The following is a 24662-nucleotide window of genomic DNA, read 5'->3' as shown; positions in this document are numbered from 1 at the left end:
ACTAAACAAAACAGTTCTTACACGTGCTTGCATAATCGGTGTTAAAGTTTAAATGTTTAATCCCCCTCACCCGTCATTGTCTGGACTGCTGCGTCCTGCAAACAGAAGGGACTAATTGAATTAAAACGAGAGTAACAAGTGGTCGGCTTCTCTTTGATCTACCCCGAGGTGTGAAACAAAACTCCGCTCCCCCGCCCTCAATTTACAATTAACGGGATAGTCAAACTGTACTTAAACAAATTCAACAGATACTTGGCCGCTGTGTCCACATGCCTTACGGAAACCTACTAGCAGGAACACATGCGCTTCTAGTGCCACACTGAGATCAGAATAGGTAGTAAAGTCCTGTTTTTTCATTCATAATATCTGTAATATTTTTTAAAAATATCATTTGGCTTGATGAAAAAATATGTAGTAGCATGTTAGATGGCTTTTACAAATTTTCTTACTACGCATTGTCAATTCAAGACAGAGCTGCCCAGTCTGTCGAAATATTTCTACATTTCCAAAACTATCGAAAAAATATGCAATCGTATATATCTTTTTTAAAACATTTCAACTTTAACATTTCCATCCGTACCGACCTGAAGGGTTTCCCAACAAGAAAGCAAAAGGTTAAGTGTCAGTTTTCCATCGTATTTGCTATTACGCGTTCGCCTTTCATATATTGATGATGCATATCAAAATGAGTCTCCAACTCCATGGAGATTTAGTGGGCTTTGCGTTAATCCAGTCGGTGTATGCCGACGCAGGACTGATCATAAATCTATTGCATATGCTTGAAATTAGCTTGTCGTAATATAAATTTAACAAGCAGTGTTTGTTTCTCTGGACGCTGCTTATTTGAGGTCCGCCTCGACACGTGCGGGGCGCAGCGCGCTGAATAAATAATTTTTTAAGGTAAATGTAGTGCGATTATACAACCTGGCATTTTGAAAGTTCAAGAATTTCTGATTATAAACCGGAAAGTTATTAGAGAAAATAATTTAGATATACAGATAAAATATTAGATTATGGTTGAGATACTATAAGATAAATTTTGTGCCAAACTACTTTAAATCCAAACTAACAAACAGGACAATTGAAGACAATGATGCAATCGCGAGACAACAAAACTGTCAAGAATTTTAAAATAAAAATTGAAATTCGTGGCACGTTGTGCCTGTGTTTAAAGAACCACCATCTTGTCAGCAGAAATTGTGATAAGTTGTGATCGCGTTTGCTGAATTTATATTCAAGGGTAAAAAATATTCTTTTATTACAGTTGTCGTATAATATTGTAATATTGTTCGTATATATAATTTACATAGTCCTTTATTTTATGCTCAAATCCCAGTTGCTTGTGATAAAATTTTGCTCTCAAAATAACCACCATATGTAAGTCATTTGAAATTTATACTAAATGCTTTACAGTAATATATATTATCAAAATTAGATGCTTTATATTTGTTTGTGAAAACAAAATTATGACTCAATACTTACACGCTGACCACCCCTTGCTTTGGCTGACAGGCAGGTAGGCCTACTCTACGTGTGCTGACCATTTGGATAAAAACAGCAATAATAAACAAACAAAACGACAGAGTGTATTTGTGACTCACATTAACAAATTGAGTGTGATTGCCGTCCGGCAGGACAGGGGGTATCTGACAGCATCTGACCACAGCAGTGGTGGTCAGCTGGAGGGAGAAACGTGCAAAAAATGTCTTTTTGCTGGAAAAGAATTCCCTTGAAGGCATTGGAGGCCTCGCCCCACTTCGTGGCCACTTTAAGCCTGCAATGCGAGAAACTCGATCTCAAGATAAAAGGAACACGATCAGCGTCCCGGTAGAATTCACAAAGCTCCGCAAGGCGTTGTTATGTATGGGGTGACTTTCTGTTTAATACGGCTACGTGTACAAACTTCTTTTGACACTTGCTTGATGCCACAAAAGACTCGAACAGCTCATGGGCAAAAGGACCAAGCAAGCTTTTCTAAGATTAAGCTTATTATGGGCCATTAGTTATAATTGTCTTTACAGGTTCAATACGAACGGTGCCCCGATTGTGCTAGTGATGGAAGCAGTCTTGAAAACTATAATACTTGACATACAAAAGCTTTAGCCATTGTATTGACATTATAAACGAGGGCAACACTTTACTATAGAAGCTTCCTAGCAACTGCAATGATTGGCAGGAGGCGTGGCTTGTATCAGCCAGTGGGATACTAGCTCCCACACTGAGGCCCTTTGGTCCCATTGCATGTGTGGATATAGCTAGAGTGGATATAGTACGCGAGCGCCGGCCAGTGGTTGCAAATACGAGGAAGGACAGTTACTTAATTTTCTCCTGATCAAAAAACTGCGTACAAATCTCTGATGGTGAACTAAGCGACGCGAAGCCAGCCTGAGCCGCCGTACACAGTTGTTGCTGAGAGAGCTCGAGAAGAGAACCCGCTAGTCCCTTCGTATCAGCCCTGCACCCTGGGAGCAACTACGAAACTGGCGGTCCAAAGAATGGTGGTGTGTGCGGGGTGCGACCGCCCGATCCTGGATAGATTTCTATTTAATGTCTTGGACAGAACGTGGCACGCCAAATGCGTCCAGTGCTCAGACTGTAAAACAAACCTTGCTGACAAATGTTTTAGTCGGGACGGGAAGCTATACTGCAGGACAGATTTCTTCAGGTAGGTGCAACAGACATCTGTCAAAACAGGACTGTCATACCCAACCACAACAAATATGACAATCGTTCGAAGAAATATACATGGAATTCAACGGCATATTACATGTGTGTTTTAAGGTCGTTATTATGATTCCGATATTTCAGTGTTTGCCTTTTATTTTAGTAGCAGTGAATGTTTTTAATATGAATAATACATAGTTCTTGTAGTCTTGCCTGGTAGTGACTATAATATTAACACACCGAAGTGATGATTAAGGTCCACACGGGATTATACTTTCTAGTCGGTGTCTGACTGTAACGCATGACTAGATCCAAGATTACGTCATATAGTAATGCATCAAATACACACCGAATGTAGTAGTGGGCTTACAGTAGCTAAGTACCCCTGACTTTAAAATTACACTGTATTGACAGACTTAACGCGATAACCGGTCTAGCAGCTTGGGTTCGAGTGAACTACGCTGCATTACCCATTACACAGCATATAGAAAATATATGAACCAATTTGTCAATCGTGTGAATATTTTTTGTCTATTTACATAATATGAATCAAATCGAAATAGCAGCGTGACGGTAGATTAAATGCAATTTTACGCCACCACTTGTGGGTGGTTCATTGTTGTTTTCGTGATTTTCACTCTCAAGTTTGTCTACTTTACTGTCCGTTAGTGTGTCGACTATCATCTTTCACGGCGCAGGAAGGGATTAATTAGAGAGCACTAATTGTGCAGAAATTGTGAAAAGCTTTCTCCTACTTGTATGATCGCTCACGTCCGATTTCGAACGACAGTTACATAGGTTTGCACTATCACGATGATTTTTGTCGGCAACAGCGACCTTAGTGAATAATATCATCTGGCCTCTTGTTTTTATATGTATAAATCACACATACTTGAACAAGAGGAACTAAATACGAGCTCTTTTTGTTGATGAAAATTTCATACAAGGCTAAATCAAATATTTTACATTCGCCATGCGTTGATAAAATATTTAAAAGATGAATAACATGCTAAAAATATTTCCCCATTCCTAGATCATCGGGTGATGAGAAAATATTTGAGTAGTGCTAGTTCCGTTTGTAAACCAGAGAAATGGGCCCTATCGAGACAACATGATCCCGAAATCACAGAGCTGTCGAATGTTGTGTTGAAAAAGTGAATTTTGATCTTTTCAACAACATATCAAACGCGCGAAGAAAGCTCTCACATCGCACAAAAATATGTCAGCTTTCTCTTTCATGTTGTCCCGATTATTTCTTTTACAGTAGACCGCGGCAAAGGCTTGGTCTTCTGGGAGTATCGTGCGGTGTCTAATAGTTTTGTAATTTCGTTAAGACGTGTAATTGTATTACTTATAGGCTAAAATGAAAACCTCCATTGTACAGATTTGATCTAGAGCTACAGTCATCTGTTGAATATTTGCACAAAAGTGATGACATTTTGCTGTAAAAAAAAAAAATAAATAAAATAAGTGAATAGAATAAATGAAATAAATTGTCGACAGACGTTATTTTATCTACTGAATTTTTTCTAAAGATGCATTTTTTGTCCTTCAAAACAGATAGATGTACTGGCTCATCCTTTTAACACGAGTGTTATTTTTTCCCGGTTCACAGTGGCCTTTCGCTAATACAAAAACATAGGCGTCTAGGCCGGTTGTCTGTTGTACACATAACCATGCGATATCACGCTACTGACTATTAGTACTCGTTGTTAATTGGCTACGACAAGTTTTACCGAATCTTGCTGTTTCGGGGTCTAGAATGTTACTTCGTGTTTGTTCTTCCAAATTTAGAGCCGTAAACTGATCCGCACTGTCTTACGGAGATGTCTGACGAGCAATTTGAGTCCATCCCGAAGCAAAACTCCGCTGTGGGAACTCGCGGCCATTGCAGAGAATTATGTAAAATTATAATTGCTATGGAGACAGACATGCTCTCTGAGAGAAGTTCGTCATTAAACCCTCATTCAATGGCCTGTAACAAACAGTTACAAACAGTTACACTAATCGAGGTACATTATTTTTAATGCACATAATTATTTTCTTTTTATATGTTACTTGATAATATTAATTATTTCGGTATTAAAGGAAAAATAAAATCCAGAAAAAATATCATGTCTATTATTTTTTTTTCTTGCAGACGTTTCGGAACAAAGTGTGCTGGTTGTAGTCAAGGAATTTCCCCCAATGATCTCGTGAGGCGGGCGCGAGAAAAAGTATTCCACCTCAAGTGTTTTACATGCATGGTCTGCAGAAAACAACTCTCAACGGGAGAAGAACTTTATGTGCTGGATGAAAATAAATTTATCTGCAAAGAGGACTATATTAATAGTAAATGCCAAGGTAAGTGGGGATTAATTATGCTCAATTAATTATTACATTACTCATGAACTTAAATAAATACCCTCTTTTCCGTTGTGAGCAGGGAAGGCACACAGCACGGTTGACATTGAGGGGAAGCTTCACTGCCCAGTCGGAAGAAGTGTGGAAAGAAAACGAACCTTAATTGAAGTGTAAACTCGGTTACACTGATTCTAAAACAAACACTACTGAATTGTAAATATCCAATATGATTTCAGTGCGCTTCTTAGCGCAGCAGAATATTGTTCCATTGATTCCTCCTCATGTTCGACCGAGCGATTGTGACCTTCTTGGTAACAGGGATTAATGAAATATAGAAAGGCGACGTGTGCTCAGGATTCGACATGGAAATGTCCTGTAATACGATAAAACTCTGTAGATTTTCTTATTATTATGTTGTGGTTCAGTGAGGCGTGTGCGGGCGGTGTTCCCAGTGCGGAAAGTGCGCTGAGAAAAATATATTTGCTGCTCGCACTAAGTCACTTCTGCTAGCAACGCTCCTCTATTCAAACCCCTTCCTCACTCAATCCGTGCCTTTCTCTCGTCGTCTCTTCCGTCTCCCTTTTTCTCATTTCTGTCGCAGAGAGTTATTCTCGACTCTCTTGTTCTGATCGATTTCTTGTTCTTCGTATTGAGGACGACATCAATGCCGCTTTCTGCCTCTCTCTCTCTGTGCAACCCTGTGTCTCTGGAGACGCCAGTCAAGGCACGAGAACGCGACTGCTGGGCAGATGGTCTAGATTTCTTTTTTTTTCTTTTTCAATTAAAAAAATTTACTCATTCAAAAATTATCCAAGCTTAATATTAAGTAAAGTGGGTAAATATTCGATAGATATTGAAACTATGTTATATTTGATAATGCATCTAAAATATATATCTATTAAAAAAGCTCGAAGCAACAATTTCTAGGTCTAGTATAATAATACTTAAATAGGCATCGAAAGCAAATCCCATTTGATTTGCCTCACATTACAAATCCCATTTGATTTTCCTCACATTACAAATCACATTAATGTATATTTCAAACTGTGCATTGTTATAATGGCGGTATTTAAGCGACTTCGGAATGTACAATTTACTACAATGCACCGAATTTCCCAAGTAGTCGTTATCTTTACTAGGATTTCATTGATTTGTTCGTTATTTAAAGTATTGCGGCTTGGTTATTGTCTTTCGTATGTACCCATCCATTCTGTTATGGATTTCCACCAGTGCTGTTGTTTATCCATCTACCGGTAATTTAATAAAAGAACAATACACACACCTGAAGACAAACCCTTTGATCATGGCCGCCCATTGTTTTATCGGACAAGGTAGACCGGCTCTCTGACAATTTACTGTTCTACCGTTCAGTCGTAAAGTAGGGACGAATTTTACGAGCTGTGAGGAATTAGGTATGTGGTTAGTCATTGCAAATTGGGCAAGACAGAATAGGCATACATATTTCTGTTGTATATTTGTGCGAATTGCGTAAATTTATACAGCAACTGCAGTTGTTTATGTTCGTAGGTGAAGAAAAATAAATTCCCAGCAGTTTCAGCTCAAATCGGAGAGAGTCGGTTACAAACATAGCACTTGAGGGAAGCGATATTTTCAGTATTCATTGCACGGAAGGCGTTAAAAATATTGGATATCTCCCTTTAAGGAGAGAGAGAGAGAGAGAGAGAGAGAGAGAGAGAGAGAGAATAAGGAAAGAGAGTAAAGAAAGAAAGAGAGTAAAGAAAGAAAGAGATAATATGTCAAAATATCGGAAAAGGAAAAAGGGGTGGGGAATATTATCAATTTGGCGGTGGTTGTCAAAAGAAGACGCTGTTTACTGTGTACCGAATGTCGCCAAAAGCAAGCACACTTAGAAAGCTCACGACGGATCAGCATTGTTCAAGTATCGGTTATTGTATTTCTACCATTAAATAAACTGAATTTCAGCTTCATATTCTCCTGCAATCAAAGCTGAAATACAAGGAATATCCGCGGCTCATTGTGCGCTTGCGTCTAGATTGATTTGTAAGAAGGTAGAATAAAACATACACTTCATCAATATTTCAGAAGTCAACTGTTAAGAAATTCCGAATGCCCGGCATTGATTTGAAGTCAAAGAGCATACTATTTTGGCAAAAAGGATTTTCCTTCGGGGTAGATCGGCTATTTTATCGATTTCTTCATTTAATACATTAGGCTGCTTCACTTATTTTCATTGTATAAATTCTTTATGATGACTTCATTAAAACTATAAATGTTGTGCCTTACACACAGAGTCCCCATTGAAGATCGATGGTTAAGGAAGATCTAGGTTAGAAGCCACGGGAACTGTATCGATCTCATAGATTGACAGGTTCCGTTGGACATATTTTACGGGACAGATCAGGAAAATATGCCGCGAGCAAACATAAGTATACTTGTACCGAGGTAGCTGAAATCCTTCACGCGAAATAAAATATCCGATTTTGATACCATATAGCAGTTATGACGAGAAAAAAGGGTGTAGTGGAACTGAATAAACGGGCGTCTTTTCAGTGGAGATAGTAGGTTGTATTGCCTAGTCACCCTTATTATGAAAACCTCTACCATTCATTGGGCGTGTATTCTATAGAGAGAATGAGCTGTGAGGGAATAGTTGCATTTTAATGGGGTCTCCTGGCCTAAGGAAAGAACTGCAGCAGCTGGCGACCGCAGTAAGTCAAAGCCTGTGCGTATTGATTCACCGAGTCAACTTGAAATCGATCTGCTATGAATTCACCGACTTTCGATATTGGGACAATATATGCGGGAAATTATCCCTCTTTTACATAATTTCTGCTCATTCCACATTATTTTTGTGTCGGAACTTGATTCTGCAGGAAATGAAAATTTTCAATGGAATTTTACAATTACAATTTTATTTTATTCGTGTCAATTTGTAAACAAAATAGTTTCTTAGTGGCAAGCCGTTTTTTGGCTCTTCGCATATCCCCCACATACTGTCTGTAGCAAAGATTCATTCTGCGAGTCGCACAATAATATTTTTTCTGCAATTTTTATCGTAAATCAGAGAGTATTTCCCATGGGGTGCCCGTTAGGGAATTCCCGGCAACTGGACGCGATCCTTTGTCTTTTGTCTGTGTGTTAGCTGTCAGTTTAATACGATAAATGCACCAATTACAAACTGTAATTAAACCCCGTTTAATCAAGCGGGATCATCTGTCGCGAGCAGCAACGTTGATAGAAACACTTACGGTCCAATGGGATGTTGCATTTGGGCTAGCTAATTTTTAAGATGAAACTATCCTTTCAAAAAATTATTTTTCGATTTTAAACATTATTTCAATTATTTAAAAATATTAAACATGTTTTTCTTTAAAGAATAAAGCTATAACGTTTCGTTCAGAATCATTACTTGGTGTCTTGGTCTGTAATACCTCACGGAGCGTCTGCCCGTGATGGCGGGGCTCCGGAAGGATGCTTGGAGACTCGACTCCTTAATATAGCATTGTTTCAGGCTGGATTGTTCCGATCCGGAAAACCAAGCAGGTGGTTTGCTGGAAGCATATTTAAGCACTTCATACGAACAGAACTACGGACGGCTGTCGGATATGCATGTACGATATGAAATGAATTTGAGCAATCACACGTGACCTTTGCCCCCATTTTTCAAATGCATTCTATCTGCAGAGAATTTCACAGGCGACAGAGCGTGCGATCTTTATGAAATCCTTGTCCCTTGGATCGTATCTCATTCAGAATATCAATTTTATGAGGAAGAAATTGCTTTAAAGTGATTCACACTGATACTAAGTACGTCAACAACCATGCCTCCATTTTTATAGTGGAGATAAATAGCGTCAATTTATTTTTCGATCGGATCGTTGAACATCAAATTCTGTAAAGCAGAAAACGCGCAAGCTACATGAATGAACTCCTTAAAAACCCATTCATTGTAGACTGATAAATTGTGTTTAATTAATCCCCTTTTAAGAAATAACTGGCGGAAAAAAGGTTTTATTTGCCAAAATCATTATAGCGTCACACAGTTGGGTAGAATCATATAGAGTCCGTTCTATATCGGGGCGCACAGCGACGTGCCCGAGAGAAGTACAGGTGAGAGCTGCTCTATCATGATACCTTGTTTTTGAGGGAAACTTTGCGAGAGCTGTCGGCGTTAAGTTACCGAAAAGCAGATCATTTTAGACGAAATGAAGCGTTTAACAGGTCGGTGAAGCGGTCGGACTAGTGTATCATCTTCCCATCTCTAGGGTCGTTAATGGTAGCGGCAAGCTTAATTCAAAGGGTTTTTTTATCCATTGGTATGTGTAGCTCCGACCTGCCTTGGCTGCATACTCTTCTCCGCAGCGCTGGGACAAAAGTAAAATCCCCTACGACATTTTTCTCGGTCAGGGCATTAATACAGAAGAATAAGCAAAGGCTATGAAAATAAAATCCCCATAAAAGGCTTTGATCAAAGCCTACCTTTGTGGCGGTCGTTACATGCTAGAATGGCCCTATAGACCCGACACTCAACCTGAGAGCAGCACCACTCGCAAAAAGATGGCCAGAACAAAAAGCTTATGAAAACAAAAATTCCTTAAAGATAGCTAAGCGGTAAATAAATGTTACTTAGGCGCAGCCATGCTTTCACTCCCGAAGCGTAAACAATAACATCAAGGCACATAAACACGACACCGATGTTTGTTCAGTGGTGAGCCACGTACCTCAGCGACACTGGGCTCTAAAAACACAGAGATCCCTGGTACCCTCGGGCCATTTCGCTCCTTCTCCCGGCCACTTGCTTTTTTCTAGACATTTTCACAATGGCAGAGCCTAGAAATTTTTTTGAAAAAAAAGCAAAGATGTGAATGAAACTGAAAGGATTCTTTGTGTAATTTATATTTATTAATTCTTTATTTATTAAGTAGTTTTTTGTTTAAAAATTATTATTTAGTAAAACCTATTTGCAGCTGAAAACGGCGTGAAAAAATCTGCCCCACCGCTTGTCATAGAAGGGATTGTAATAGACCTAGGCCTCTTCAAGATGAATGGCTTCGATTACGATTATGCTTTTTTTCATCGAACTCACTTTTGGAGATGTATTATTCTGATAATGTTTCCTTGAAACTACTTCTGCATGACATGTTTTAGCTTTATGTTTGCTTGGGCGCATCTTCGAGTAGCGCTATTATGGAAGCTAGTATTTACTCTAATGTCCTGAACATGGGCAGTTTTTACTCAATACATAGACTCTAATCTTAAAATGATGGAAGTAACAATGGGAGACTGGAGATTACAAAATAAAAGGAATGAACGATAATTTATATCAAGTAATCAGGTAACGATGGTGGATAATGCAGCGAGAAAAAACTACCGCGCTGTGGTCGCCAGACAGATCCCTTTGCCGCTAATACTAGTTTATTAATTTAAAGTTACTAGTTGATTAATTAAAAGTACCAGGTATCTTTAAATTGATCAAAATGGTATCATATCAAAATGAAATATGACTAAATAAAATATTTTTATTTTCAAATGCAATAATATTTTCAATATCAATAAGTCCGTTATTATGTAGTTACGTTTACTCTTTGGTAAAAATATTACGACAACTAAAATTTGGTCTTTGGTAGAAAATATTACGACATCTAAATTTTGAATTAGATATCATGTAGTAGTGTAAGATTGTCCGTCATAAAATGTGTATGTCTTGGAATATACAATTGATGTCTTGATAGTTGAATGTTGATTTGTAGGAAAATGGTTGAAATTTGTCTTTCAGGATCAGATTACGAAGATAACGATTTTGACTTAGATGCAGCCAGTCCCGGGAATCTCTCCGACAGAGACGCAACAGAGAGTTTAGACGGGGACAATTGCAGTCGTGATTCAACGTCAGGAAAAGAAAACAATAATAATATACCAAACTTAGGCTCAAATATTTCCGCATCGGAGGACATGGTACATACAAATAGTAATAGCAGTAGTCCTGAAAAGAAAGACAGTATGCAAAAGGATGGGAAAGAAGTCACCAGTGGCAGCGAGGGGAATACATCGGGGACGAAAAGAAGGGGCCCAAGGACAACAATAAAAGCAAAACAATTAGAGACATTGAAAGCAGCATTTGCAGCAACGCCGAAACCTACCCGGCACATACGAGAGCAGCTCGCACAAGAGACAGGCTTGAACATGAGGGTGATTCAGGTAGGTTGTCGACTCTATTTTGTCAGCTCTCTTTCTTCCCTACTCTAACCAGTGTCTGTGGGTAAGGAGGAACATAATGGCATTGTTTATCAAATTCCTTCATTGAGTGGAAGGCGACGTGGGCTGGGATAGCAGATTTAACCCTTTCGAAATGGGTGAAACTTTGTAAACGTTGGGTCAATAGTTATTGTTGATTATTAGCCCTCTATTGTGGTAATCTAGTCAACATCTGAAAAGCCGCGTTGTCACAATGTTAGCTACCGTGTTTCGCTCCATTGCTGTTTATGCTTCTAAGCCTCTTATTCAGCCTCATGAGTTAAAGCTGCTTATTTGTGGGCAGGAACAAAAGCTTTGGGACCGCCGCCATGCAAAAGAAAGTTGCCCTCTTGTGAAAAAGCAAGTGTTTTTGTTAAAAACATTCTATTCTCTAAATCCCGGCGTTTCGGCGCCGCATCAGGCACGCCGCATTCACTCCGTTCACGTAATGCTTGAAAGTGTAACCAAAACACAGTTCTTTATTCCCAACACCTTTCAAAAGCCAGAAAGCCAATCGGGTGTTCGGGCTCCTGTTATTTGATTATTCTGAACTCAAAACTAGCGGTAGGACACAAAGCTTTGCAAAAACATTTATAGCATAACGTATAACCCGTGGCCAAGTCGTGCTCACCTTTACATTCACAGTGGACACAAAAGCCACCGCACAAACTAGGGGATTTCTTTTCATCTTCTATTTGCATTAATAACAATTTTTACAGAATGGCTCGTAAATGTGCCTCCAGACTAAATGTAGCAGAAAATGGCGTTGTCTCATAAGTCCCCACAACATTGCCCCTAGCTCCGGCGGGCTCTAATCAACCGAAGTGATTCAAATCCACGAATAAAAACTGTTACAAAATTCAGACGACTTTGCCTCAAAAAATAAACACATGAAAACTATTAATCACAATGCTTCTCACAAAAGTAGCTAGTAATGTTGTTTCGAGAGCTACCAAGCGTGCCGGCGGCTTGGGGGCCCAATGTAAAACAACACTGCCTCCTAACAAGTAGGACAAACTCCAAACCTAGCGACATCGAACACTGACATTTAATTTTTTAATCCTTTTAAAAATCAAATCAATATAAAACGGTCAGACATTTTTTTGACGTTGTATCAGAGCGTGGTCTTCACCAGCCCGGCAAATAAACCGATACACGATCCCCGTGAATTTGAAAAATTGTCATTGGAAACTCTTATAGCAATACACACTGCACAGAATATGAATATGGATATTTTTTTCAAATCATAAAATGTAAAAATGTAACAGGAACCTATAGGCTGTGATTTAAAGACTTGAAATCAACATGAACCGTTTTTATATGAACTATATTAGTGTCACCATCTAAAGAACGGTTATTAGGGGTTGAATTGTTGCACGAAAAATGGTACTGCTTAAACTTTTTTATTTAGGAAAGGTTTTTGTGACTTACTTATACAGTTGACAGACATATTCGTTTTGTGATCTACTTCGGAATATACAGATCTAATATCTTATTTCCATACTGGATATGATGAAAACAGCTCGTCTCTTTACTATAGCAACAGTTCAGCTCAACACACAGAATCCGAATAAATTGTTAAAGAGAAAAATAAATAAATAAAAAAGCATTTCTGAGATAAATTTGCAATTTTTCTGCTCCCATATTATAACATGAACTCGATGAGTTATATATGAATCACAATTTTGTCCGCAAATGTGTGGCACATGGAGTTATTGAAAGTCATCGTACTCTTAACGGCAGACACTGATAATAGTTCCCGTACCGCCATCGATGATCAAGGCCGGTAATACTATTACACACTCAGCGGGGAAAATAGGCTTATTAGCAAATTATAATCATCTCCGAATTTGTAAGCGATGTTGGAATAACAGATATTCTACTTAGCCCGCGAGCGTGAATTAAACCCGTCGTAAGCTGATAGAAATTATGTGGGTGAAAAGTAAATTTTTTTCACTTTTTTTCGAAAATAATAATAATAATAAAAAAAAAAGATTTTAAAAACATGAGGGTGAGGTTTAATACTGGCGTTTTTGGAACCCAATTATGTTGTATTTGGTCTGATTGAACGAACGCGCGCGAGCAGACAGATGTCAACTGACGTGGCATATCTCCCAGGTGCATACTTAAGTTCCTAACAAGAATTCAATATATTGCAGCAAGATCACTTTTTAAACTGACAGTTTGCGCCAAGATTGGCCATCAACGTTTCTAATTTCCTAAACTGTTTACAACTGCTGCTGCTATATTTTTACAGCCATTGGGAAATTTGACATCCACGTTGTCTGCGGTTTGTCAGGATTTTAAGAAATATAAAACACTATTTAAATATCTAAAAATCGCCGTCTAAACGGTCGTGTATCTTGAAATGTCTATTGTAATTCGATGAAAATAATAAATCTGTAGGATTTTAATATTTCTTCCTGCAAACGGAGTAGTATTTAACGGCGTGACTGGCACGGCGGACTATCAATCATCATCCTGATGTTTATGGAGCAGGGCGATGAAATGGTCGCACATCAGAGCGTTTAAAAAGCCATTTTCGCTGGAAGTCTGCACAATGTTACACCTAGTAGCGGAAGATGGTTACTCTCAAGTTTTGATATCACACTGGTTAAATTGCATTGGCAGAGGGTATTATTTATCGATACTTGTGACTTTTGGGAAAGCGTTGAGTTCGAAAGGACCTTAATGTATAACTAATGGGATATCCATAAAGTACCACGGACGGCTATATAACAAAAGGTCCTAGGTTTTCTTTTAGTGATAAACGTGATTTTCCGATAGTAAAGCATTGTCTAGACTGTAAAAGATAACTGCTTCTGCTTCAAAATATAAATGCGTTAAGGAACTTTCTTTCTCTCTCCCTCTCTCTCTCTCTCTCTGACCTCGGGCCCTCACCAGATTGTGGCACCAAGAAAGGAGCTCTTTTTATTGAATTTTTTAATAGTTTAGAACTCTTTTCACGTGTCACAGATTTTTTGCTAAACATTCACACCTTCATTTTTCGGCTCACTATACTTAACCGAATCAACAAATAAACAATGCCAACTTTCGGCCACGTATTATGAGGCAACGACAGAGAGATGACGGCGCCAAGCTGGCGGCCTTTACTCCCGATATGTGACACTATTGACCCCTCACCAAAAATCAATCCCAAATATTGGAGGGATTAGATGGATACTGTAACATTTCGAGACATGGCCTGATCCGAATTCTAGCCCCCGTGTAAATAAGCCAACGTATTCACATAAGGTTGAGCACGACGTTAGTGCCAGGGGAAAAATAACATAATTTATATTCTACAATATCATCTGGAGAATTTGGGAAAAATCACTTGCTTGGTTGGACTGTTTGTTAGTTTTGGCGAAATCAGTGACTCTATTAGCATTTGTTATGATTATATTGTCAACCTAGGATGAAAGTACGAAAGAGAATAGATTTTTAATAACAATACTAGAAATAAGAAATGAAAAACCAAGCAATATGAAAATATGAAACAATAGCTGTTGGGGAAAAATCTTGGATTAGATGTAACTTTAAATAATCTACAATGACATTTATTCCATTTTCTATTTTATTTAATTTTATTCATTGTACGTATGAAGACTTTAATTTCACTTCCGAAATTTATATGACCAATAAAAACCGACAGCAATGCCAATTTTGATCCCCGGTCGTCTGCGGGGTTCTTGCTCATCGTCTGCATCTCTCGCGCAGAAGGCAGTGCAGTGATTAATGTGTGTCGAGGGAGCCGTCAGATACGCCGAGATCAAAAAACGCCAATCTTACTTCTCTCTGGAGAGACGAAGCACGAACCTCCAGGGTCACATTCATCAATACTTCGGTTTACCCAAGCTCTTCCAAAAACTTTGCCATTGTCATATAAGTATCGAACTACACGTTCGCCGTCCATATTTTATGAAATAGAAATACAATACATTAGACACAGTATTTTATCTGACTTGACGAGCAGCATATCAGGCATCGTTTATTCTGTTGCCATGGTAACTTGCAGGATATTTTGACAATGGCATGTCCGTGCTGTTGGATTCCCCGTGTCCGGTGTGTTTTTCGGTATTTCACGTTTGTCGGAAGTCGTTCGGTTCTTGACCTCGATGGTTCAACCGTCTTTTCTCCCAGCTTAAATCCCCGAAGGTAGAAGCCTAGTTAACATTTTCGTTCATTATATGGCGTGTCTTTTGTTAAAGCACTTGATCGTTTTTTTCACATTGCTTTACTAGCATAGAAGTTAATGTAGACACGCGATATTGGCCGACCAGCAACCTGTCAAAAAGATTGTTCTAGATTTTTTTATCCTCCCGTTAAATTTTTTTGGTAAAATTAGATACACCTTTCGCGATATATGAACTGCTATTTTTCAATCTCAAGTTTGATATTTTGAAATGATAAAATGAAAGATCGTTGGCCCATAACATCGACTTAGACGAAAAGTCAAATGCTCTTGGAGGGGTTTTATTGTCCTTTACGGAATGTTATGCATGCAAACCGCGTTCAGTATTTAATTTGCCCTAAACATTTTTATCGCAATTGTGTAAAAGCATTGTAGCATGCATTATAAAGCACTTAAAAATAGATTATTTTTAATGCTGATTATACGTTGTTTGCGGAAAATATTTTTTTAAATCGGAGCAAGATTTTTCTGTATCGATTTCTTTTGTTGCTATAGAAACGAGAAACAAGATCAATTGAAGTGAAAAAAGTTTGCATGGCTGAAGTTCAGGTTTTGGCAAGAGAACATAAGTGTTACCAACTGTGGTGGGACGCAAACAGAAATAAAAGTAAAGAGAAGTGAGAAGTTTTGCTAGCACATTGATCTTGCAGAAGACGTGTGTGCCTTCAGGGCTGGGCTATTATTGTAAGATGTAATCGCAGCGAAGAGACATGAAAGTAGCAAGAAGCCTCGTCGGCCCAATGCCGTGGGGCGCGAAACTAGAGAACCTTGATGCGGAGCCCTCTAAATACAGCTGTGCAGGTGCGGCGAGCTAATGCAGGAACGCTACCACTTGGGGACAACAGTATTATATATGCAGCGATATTGTAACCAATATGATATGATATGATGTATACCCTAACCAGTAAAGCCCTGATCCCAAATAAATTGCGTGTTTGTAGGTGTGTAATCAAAGCTTTTTCTCTTGCAAGGTGAATCGACCGTGTTTTTCTACCGCAGCATTTAAGTGGAAACATGAAGTTAATCACACATTAAGAATACCACTGAGGACGCTAAAATACGCAAAGGTCAACCACGGCAAAACATTGTGAGAATAGCGCTGAATCTAGCAATTAATCGTCATCAAATTTTCATTTGAAGTATTTTTTCGCCTGGGTGAGTGCGCGTTCGATTTTTCATCGGCATCTCCAATCGGTAAATATATTTACAGATTTTGTTACAAGTGTTGATACATAATTGATGGGGGGACCAGAAGAGCCAACCTCAACCTATCATTGATGTTATCGAAAACTAATAGCTGTCGGAACGATGCATTCTACCTCAAAGAAAATACACGCGCTTCTTCGATTAGCGCATTTGAAGAGGGACGGGAAATTTAATAAAAACTAATTAATTGCATTTTAATGAACTTCGTCAAATAAAGTGCGAGCTTAATGAACTCTTGCAACGTAAATAAAGAGATATGATTTTCTAATTCGTGCAGAAAATAATCGACTTCATAATAAGACAAATCGAAAGCAATTTCTTCTGAATGACTTTAAGTACAGCATTGTTGTATTCTAATAGGCGCGGTTACGGAGGACTACCGATAAACATGGGGGGAAACAAAATTTGAAAAAAAAAATACACATCCTGTTTATTCTTTGGTTTATTGAACCAACATATTATTGTTTATCCTACAAATGAGACAAAGTCTCTCAGGACGATGCTAACGAGTGGCGAAATAAATAAAAACAACGTCTAGGACATAGGACTAGGACATAGTAATGTTATGTCTTCTTTGCAAGCCTTTCACGTAGAATCTTTTGTCGTGTAGCTTTGAACGAATTTTGAAGTAAAGATTATTCTGATGAAAAATGTTTTCTTCCAGGTATGGTTTCAGAACCGTCGTTCTAAAGAGCGCCGCATGAAACAACTTAGTGCACTTGGGGCCAGACGACATTTCTTCCGGAGTCCGAGAAGGATGCGCGCGCTCAGGTCGGGGATGTCCCCGGAACTAGACGACAGTCCGGAAATGATGGGAAATCCAGGGTTCGGGTATTTCACTGGTGAGTACATTTCTCTCTTTTTTCAAATCGACATAGACGAGCGAAATTTTGGTGCATAAATTCATAACTGAACCAATTCAAGCTAAATTTAGACGTCTTATCCAAAAATAAGAGGTAAGACTCATGATCATTGAAGGGTTGTTGCCTTTCCCATGAAATGTGGGCCATACTGGCGGTAATAAGATATATTTACCATACTTCCTCATAGCCTCAGACGCCTTCACTCTTAGAAATCAAACAAAGCTACCAGCAAACATTCGACAGCAAGCCGGTCGTACATTTAAATTCCTAATAATGTAACATAATTAACAATTAACCATCATATTTAAAAATTCTTCACCTATTTGCAAGAACAGCTGTATCTTGTTTCAATTATTCTGTAAGAAAATTGAATTCATGGAACCTTGTTCCGCCTCAATAAGTTTGGCACCGTATGCGGGTGAGTTACCATGCGGGTAGACTATTGAGCTCGTTCAAACTGCTCAACAGATGCCTTAATCTAAACTCTTTACTACGGGACAGGTCTCGTGTTTTCTATTTAGTCTTTTTAATTCCGATTGCCTGGGATGAGGGCCATTGTTTGTTCGGAAATTGGGCTTGGTTGAATTTTATTTTAAAAACCATGTGCTTTTGAATGCAATTTTTTCAGTTATTGTTTGAGGTCTGTTGCCAATCTGCTTCTTTGGTGTATTAACTTGCAGCTCTCAGTGTGCTGAATTTTTTATGCTTAATCACATATTTACCAAAGACACGACTCGTTTCATTTATCCTTAAATTATGGACGGTGAAAAGTCCTCTTTTGCAAAAATCATTCACAACGCCTCGGTTCTTACTCCCGATATAGAACAGAAGAGCACATACAATCCGTTTGCGTGGAATTATATAACACTATACTGGAACAATCAAAATAATGGGAGACAAAGGCACTGCAAAGGGTTTCTCAACGTTACGAAATTGAGTGTAAAAGTTCTCTTTGAAGTCAACTGGTTCGTGTATTCGCTACCAGGACTCGGTCGCGTATGTAGTTTCAAGTTGTAGCCGTTGCGTCAGGTTGCAGTGGCATACCGTAGCTTCTTTTTGTTGCAGTCACGAACTTCCAAATGAAGCATACCGGCGCCATTCCAAAAATTGATATTTTTGGTCGACATTCTTTTATGCGGCACTATTCATGTTTATTTGTTTGTTTCTCTGTTTGTGAGGGTGGGCGTGTTGGCACGCTTGAAAATTTCAAAAAATCTCGTTATGCAAAATTCACCAATTTGATGTTTACATTGCAGTGCTTCATGCAGTCCATGTTCCGTCTTTCTACTTATCTATGATTGGGGCTATGCGCGTGGAGTTTTTATCTTTTTTATTTTATAAACCCACTTCCTCCACTTTCGCGATTGGTGTGCCCATGGCGCTAGGTGAACCCCCCTCCAGGTGGGACAGGTGTACGCCAAGCATAGCTTACCTTCCCTGCATACAGCCACGACTCACAGCCAGATCACATTACTCACTTCAAATATTCCGCAAGCGGAAGATGCTCTTAGTTAATCTACTACGAAATGTCCATCTTGCGTCAGAAGCGCATGCCTGAGAAGTGGTATCCGTCGCAAATTTGTTACTCTACTTCTGATTTTTACAAGGCAGCCATTTTTTCTTTCGTGTGAAGGATAATATATCGAATCCAAAAGCACTTTGATTTGACGCGTTTTTTTCTGCGTCCTTACACAAATAATCAAGACATATTCACATTAAACTTTGATTTACCAAAATGTTCCTTCCCTGCAGCATTTTGAAATTTTAAAGAAAAGCATTTGAACTAGTTAAGATAACATATGCCTTTACGACTCGGGGCGTGTTTTTTCCCCTCAAAACCAGTGTCTGTGCAACGTGGCCAGACTCAACAACACCACAGGAAGCACGGCCAAGTCTGTAATCAAACAACAGACGGCGCACGCTGAACACATCATTATTTCATTTACACGTCCAAATTATGCAATTATACCATGATTAATTTCAAATTAAAGCCCAATAACATCACCCTGGTAACCAGATGAGTGACAATTTGAAATCATTATTGATAAAATGAAATTGCTCAGAACAAATGAGGTCCAATTACGCTTCTAGCCACTGCTTCCAGACGGTATTAAAACATGCAAATATAGTTAGAGGATTCCAATGTTATTTTATTTTTTCTTTCGACATTTATATCTATTTTCATAAATTTCTATTTTCATTCATGTATTCAACTGATTTTTACAGTTGATAACTATAAAGGTATTTATAGTTTTTTTCTATTTGTATTTCAGACGAAGGTTTTTACCCAGGGTATAATTACAATGAATTCTTCCCTGGACAACAGGGCCAAGCTGAGCCGGGAAGCATGAATTTTATGCCACCTGGAGGAAACATGGAACAAATGCATGGTAAGAAAACGAACTTATTTATAGCGAATCGATTCATCCTCTCTCTCTCTCTCTCTCTCTCTCTCTCTCTCTCTCTCTCTCTCTCTCTCTCTCTTTTTTTTTTTTTTTTTTTTTGGGGGGGGGGAGATTTATCATTTCATTTGGATTGTGGTGTTCCTTTCACTTATCTATACGCATGGATTATTGGACATCGTCTAGATAAAGAATTCTGTTTTCTGTCAAAGAGATATGATATAAATAGCAATAATAAATATCATATACGTATATAATGATCAAATAATATGTAAAGCGCCAGTTTGAAATATGTCTTTATTGATCACAAATTTCTCTTCATAAACAGTTATAAATGTGTGTATGTGTGTGTGTGTGTGTGTGTAAAATGATCGCGAATTTAGCCACATACGACGTCACTGGTTGTTAGAAGGTAGGGTTCTCTTGTCCGTGACGACCTCCTCGTGAGGTTTCTCCGTGTCTCAGGTTCAAACGTTACCTGGATGCACGATGTCTTTTTGGGTAATATTTTAGATACATCACGAAATTACGGAAAAGGGCAGAGAAATATCTGAGCTCGAGCCTAAGCTGTGATCAGTGGTATTGAAAATTAAAACACGCTGCAGTCAATTAGGTAGCGTTTGATCAATAGGCTCCGGTTTGCGGCCGGTGGGAGGGGATCTTCCGCGTGCAACTCCATTCCCCGAACAAGCGTATCTGACAGTGAAGCCTGGACCCTTTATATATTATTGATTTTGAAAAAATGTTTCGGCTTTTAGGAAATGTTTAAATGTTACAAAAAGCCGTGTTGCTGAAAGAAATGCATTGATCTTGCAGGGCAAAAACTTACGTTCCAAATTTAGCTTACTTGGTATTGCTACTGATTACATACTGAAGATCCTATGCGCGTCAAGTGATAAAAAACAAAGCAAAAAGTAACTATTTACTTAGCTCGGGGTGACGGGTCACGGGTGTCGATAAGCCATCCCGGTGGCTACAACTGTCTGTGCCAATCACAGCGCCATTTTCTGCTGAGCAAGAATGCGCTACCCCTGCCAGCTGAGCCAAGGAGCTGAGGCCGCGACATGCGAGTCGCCCAGCCCTTGCGCCTTCTGATCTCGGCTCAAGATAGAATTAAGCACAGCACTTCAAAGCTCGCTGTGCATAACTGGAGGTTCCACAAACACAAACCCCAGACCTTGCTTCTACCTCTCCCCTCTCCCGCCTTCCACTATCATAAAACAAGCCACATTCAATTAATACTTGAGAAGGTGTTAGTTTGCAACCAACTTGAAATCTACATTCCCATCTTAGCGCTCGCCAAGTCTGCCGATCTATCAAACATCGGCTAACTTTATTTAGACCCGCACCTGGTTGACTTTTGGTCTTTCGAATATTGTTGGGGGGGGGGGGGTGTCAAATTTGACTTAAAAATTCTGGCATTGTGAATGTTTCGAAATAGGTAGAATGAAAGGCTAAAACTAACATATGAAATAAGACATATAACCAGTGATATGCTCTTGATTGGATCAGTGAACATACAAAACAAATTAAACCGCTTTATTTTCAAAAGTAGTCTGTATACGTTTTTCATTATTTGACATTTTCTGTATTATTAAAGTGATGTTTTACTACTATTACTGTTGCAGGTGGAATGGGACAAGAAGGTCACTACATGCAGCCGGGAGACATGATGAACCCGAATTCCAGTCCAGAGCCCATGATGACGCATCCAGATTTCGGTCCCGGGGGTCCACCCAGGGGACTAGCGCCAAACGGATTCGGTGCTGGGATGCAACATCCGGCAGAGATGGGGGAAGCATGGTGATACCACCGTTATGTCGCTTAGCGTCACACCCAACGCATTGTCATCCCCTTCATACCCTGCAGAGTTGGGACAGAGGGATGGAGATTCTGGGGGGGAAATGATCGCTAGAAGCAAAGGAACTGGAGGAAATCTCCGGAATCTTAGGTGAAAGGACATTCAGTGAATGAAAGAAACTCTTGCCAATGTTTTTTATTTAATACACTCATTAATTGAAAAGGACTTATTGGAAAAAAGGAATCTCTGTTGTTGGTTTGTTTTCTTTCAACAGTCTGTGTTCCGATTGGACTGTCGATGGTTCAGTGGGTTTTCCAAGGTAAAAGATGGGGACCCAACCAATGCCAATTACACGCACATTCTTAAAGCATATGTCAGACCTCCGCGAGACAGTGGCTTACAATATACCTACTTTAATGTGATACGACGTGAATTTTCCTGTTCAGCCGTGCTCATTCGGCAGGCTGGACTGTGCAGCATTTCAATAGTAGAATCTCATTTCTCCGTGATATAGTCATCAGTTCTAAGGCCTCATTTGGAGAGCGCACGGAGGTAGACATTTTCTTTATCCTGGCTGTCAGACGGGCATCACTGTCACGTTAGACCTTCCAGATATTGCAGAAGTATGAAAGTAGTTATCATTGCATTCATAACGCTACGATTTTGAAACACAAAACCGTCTTCACTTTCAAATAGCACGAGGCGCTCCCGTTCAGCGCTGTGATGTTTTTAAGTCAGAGGTCCCGGAAACCACGTTTTCATTAATATTGGAATTTTTTGTCAGAGGCACAAAATGTTTTTGTGCAGGTAAGAGGGTTGTAGTAGATATCAGCAAGTAGCCCCTACTGTCATCTAAAAGACTGGTGAGAGAATGGGGAGAATTTATCTGTCAAAAATAATTTTTTATAGTTTCTTCGTTAATTTAAGAATGAATGGCAGTAATGTGTGTGTGTACGATATATTTTCCCTTGGAGTAATATGGGGGATAGCAGCAACCCTCGCACGTTATTCCTTTCTTCCTCTTAGGGAAGCAAGAGCACAATTTTAAGATGAAATATAATTATCAAATGTGTGATTTATTTTTCAATTATTATATTTTGAAGGTGCTATTCCAAGACAACTGCAAACGGCTTTTACTTTCATATGCAATTCGACTTTGTAAGTGATCTTTTCCTAGAATAGATTGAATGTCTAAACTATTTCTGCAATATGTCCAGAAGATCTAAGTCACCTAATGAATTTGCTGACGATTTTTGTTGTAGACATTAGTTGTTAAATCGTGTTATATTTTTTGGTTGACATTGTTGTGATGTGGTTATTCCCTGGCAGTACAATGTACCTGTGTTACATATCGTTTAAATGGTATAGAATCTAACGTGTATGTTAACCATTCTCTCAACTAATACGTTTAGGCAGGTCAGTAGCTTTTTTTGCTTCATTAAAGGTATCAATTCGAGATAACTTATATAGAAAGTGATCGAGGAAACACGTTCTGTTTCTTTTCTATGATGGTTTTCTAACCCATGCACCTTGTATAGATCTCACCATCTTCTTCCTCCTGTTTGTAATTCGTGTCCATGACAGTCAGTGTTGTAAAAATAGCTCTTACTAGGTCTATACAATCAGTAGTGGATAGTAATACCGACAAGTCCACCTGTGACTCCAAGTGTTAATAATGTTTAAAAAATTCAACAAAAAATTACAAAATAAATTAAATCAACTATAGAACAATTTGGCTTATTTGTTTTTAATCAAGATATAAGGTATGTTTTTGAGGATGAGGAATAGTTTATTTATCATGAATTTTAGTCATGAGTATCTTATTGAAAAGATGTGGTATATATTGGCTCAAAATATTTTATAAATATCACGAATTTAGGGAGAAAACGCAACTCTCTCGAAAATATTTGAGTCGCATATAATCTTAATATAAAAATGTGAAAAACAGCGATTCAGATTTTATCAGCAGGTCAGGATTGTGATGTTCGAATATTTGAACCCAAATCTAATCCGAGTGCGGGTTTCTAAAAAAAACAATAAATCATTCTTATCTCTTTGAAAAGATAATATATCATTCCCTGACATGACCGAAAATAGTGGTTTACTTTTCAAAATACTAAACTTGGCAACAAAATATAAACACGAATGCCCTATTGAAGACCTCCTCAGAGTTAATTTTGAAGAAACGTGCGTATAGGAATTATTTCATGATTATATGGCACGTTTTCGCTGTATCAATATAAATGATAACGTGATGGTTAATTAATCTGACAAAAAAACATATCTATATTCTGTTCGACACATAGGAAACACGCAGAAGCGTACTGTTCAAAACGTGTTACAAAAGTGATGCTTATAATATATTCTGCATAGAGAACAGAGTCGTGTAAAGCTGTCGTTTCCGCATGCTAAAATACAAGTAGAATCAGCTGAAATATTAAAGTTTCTCCCGCATTCGAGTGAAGATTATGCTATTGTAGATAACGAAATCCTATGCAAAAATCATAACCGTTGAATTCTCTTGTACGACTAACATTCAAAATATTTATGAAATAATGTAATTTGATTTTTCCTTATAATAATTGGTTTCATGATGTTCGCATGAAAATAATTTTCATATTTTCTATTTATATATTGAAGAAAAATTATAAACTAAATGATTTGGAATTTCGTTTTTCTCTTTGTTGTTGTTGTTAAAAGGACACAAAATCCATGACATAAAAAATAAAATTTCAAGAATCTCTACAATTCTGCGCACACAAATTTGACATCAGAATTAACAGCATATTAGAGCAATAAATAGACTTTAATGGTAATCTGTATTTGTGCAGTAAAGCCAAATCCTTACAGTAAAAAGCAAATAATTAATTATCCATATCTACTACTTCATATCTGCTGATGCACATGTAATCGGGATGACACATCAGTTTGCTGGTGTTGTTCATATGTGTGTTCTTGACGGCTTGTAATAA

The 24662-nt window shown here is 38.4% G+C and overlaps 1 protein-coding gene across 2 annotated transcripts; it reads left to right on the top strand.

Annotated features, from left to right (window-relative positions):
* The first annotated feature begins 313 nt into the window (after positions 1 to 313).
* On the top strand, positions 314 to 23421 carry LOC106175631 (LIM/homeobox protein Lhx1). Of its 2 annotated transcripts, none has more exons than XM_086996124.1 (6): positions 314 to 334; positions 4805 to 5007; positions 10766 to 11187; positions 17289 to 17466; positions 19761 to 19877; positions 21518 to 23421. In XM_086996124.1, exons 2-6 carry the CDS (start codon positions 4908 to 4910, stop codon positions 21694 to 21696), a joined length of 996 nt encoding a protein of 331 aa, XP_086852250.1. In that variant the 5' UTR covers positions 314 to 334; positions 4805 to 4907; the 3' UTR covers positions 21697 to 23421. The 2 variants fall into 2 exon arrangements, with proteins under 2 accessions (XP_086852250.1, XP_013413189.1); XM_013557735.2 differs by lacking the exon at positions 314 to 334 and adding an exon at positions 2228 to 2665.
* The last annotated feature ends 1241 nt before the right edge of the window (positions 23422 to 24662 follow it).

The sequence above is a fragment of the Lingula anatina genome, chromosome 1, assembly GCF_051362555.1.
Source record: "Lingula anatina isolate TDL-2025a chromosome 1, LinAna3.0, whole genome shotgun sequence".
NCBI lineage: Eukaryota > Metazoa > Brachiopoda > Lingulata > Lingulida > Lingulidae > Lingula > Lingula anatina.
The sequence above is the reverse complement of the archived record's forward strand: the minus strand, read 5'-3'. Positions and strand labels throughout refer to the sequence as shown.

What these genes read in the sequence shown, in the direction of transcription:
- LOC106175631 (XM_013557735.2), top strand. Translation starts at nt 2,496, where the DNA reads ATGGTGGTGTGTGCGGGGTGCGACCGCCCGATCCTGGATAGATTTCTA. An exon ending in TATTAATAGTAAATGCCAAG is followed by an intron (nt 5,008 to 10,765) that starts GTAAGTGGGGAT and finishes TTTGTCTTTCAG; the next exon opens with GATCAGATTACGAAGATAAC. An exon ending in AGGGTTCGGGTATTTCACTG is followed by an intron (nt 17,467 to 19,760) that starts GTGAGTACATTT and finishes TTTGTATTTCAG; the next exon opens with ACGAAGGTTTTTACCCAGGG.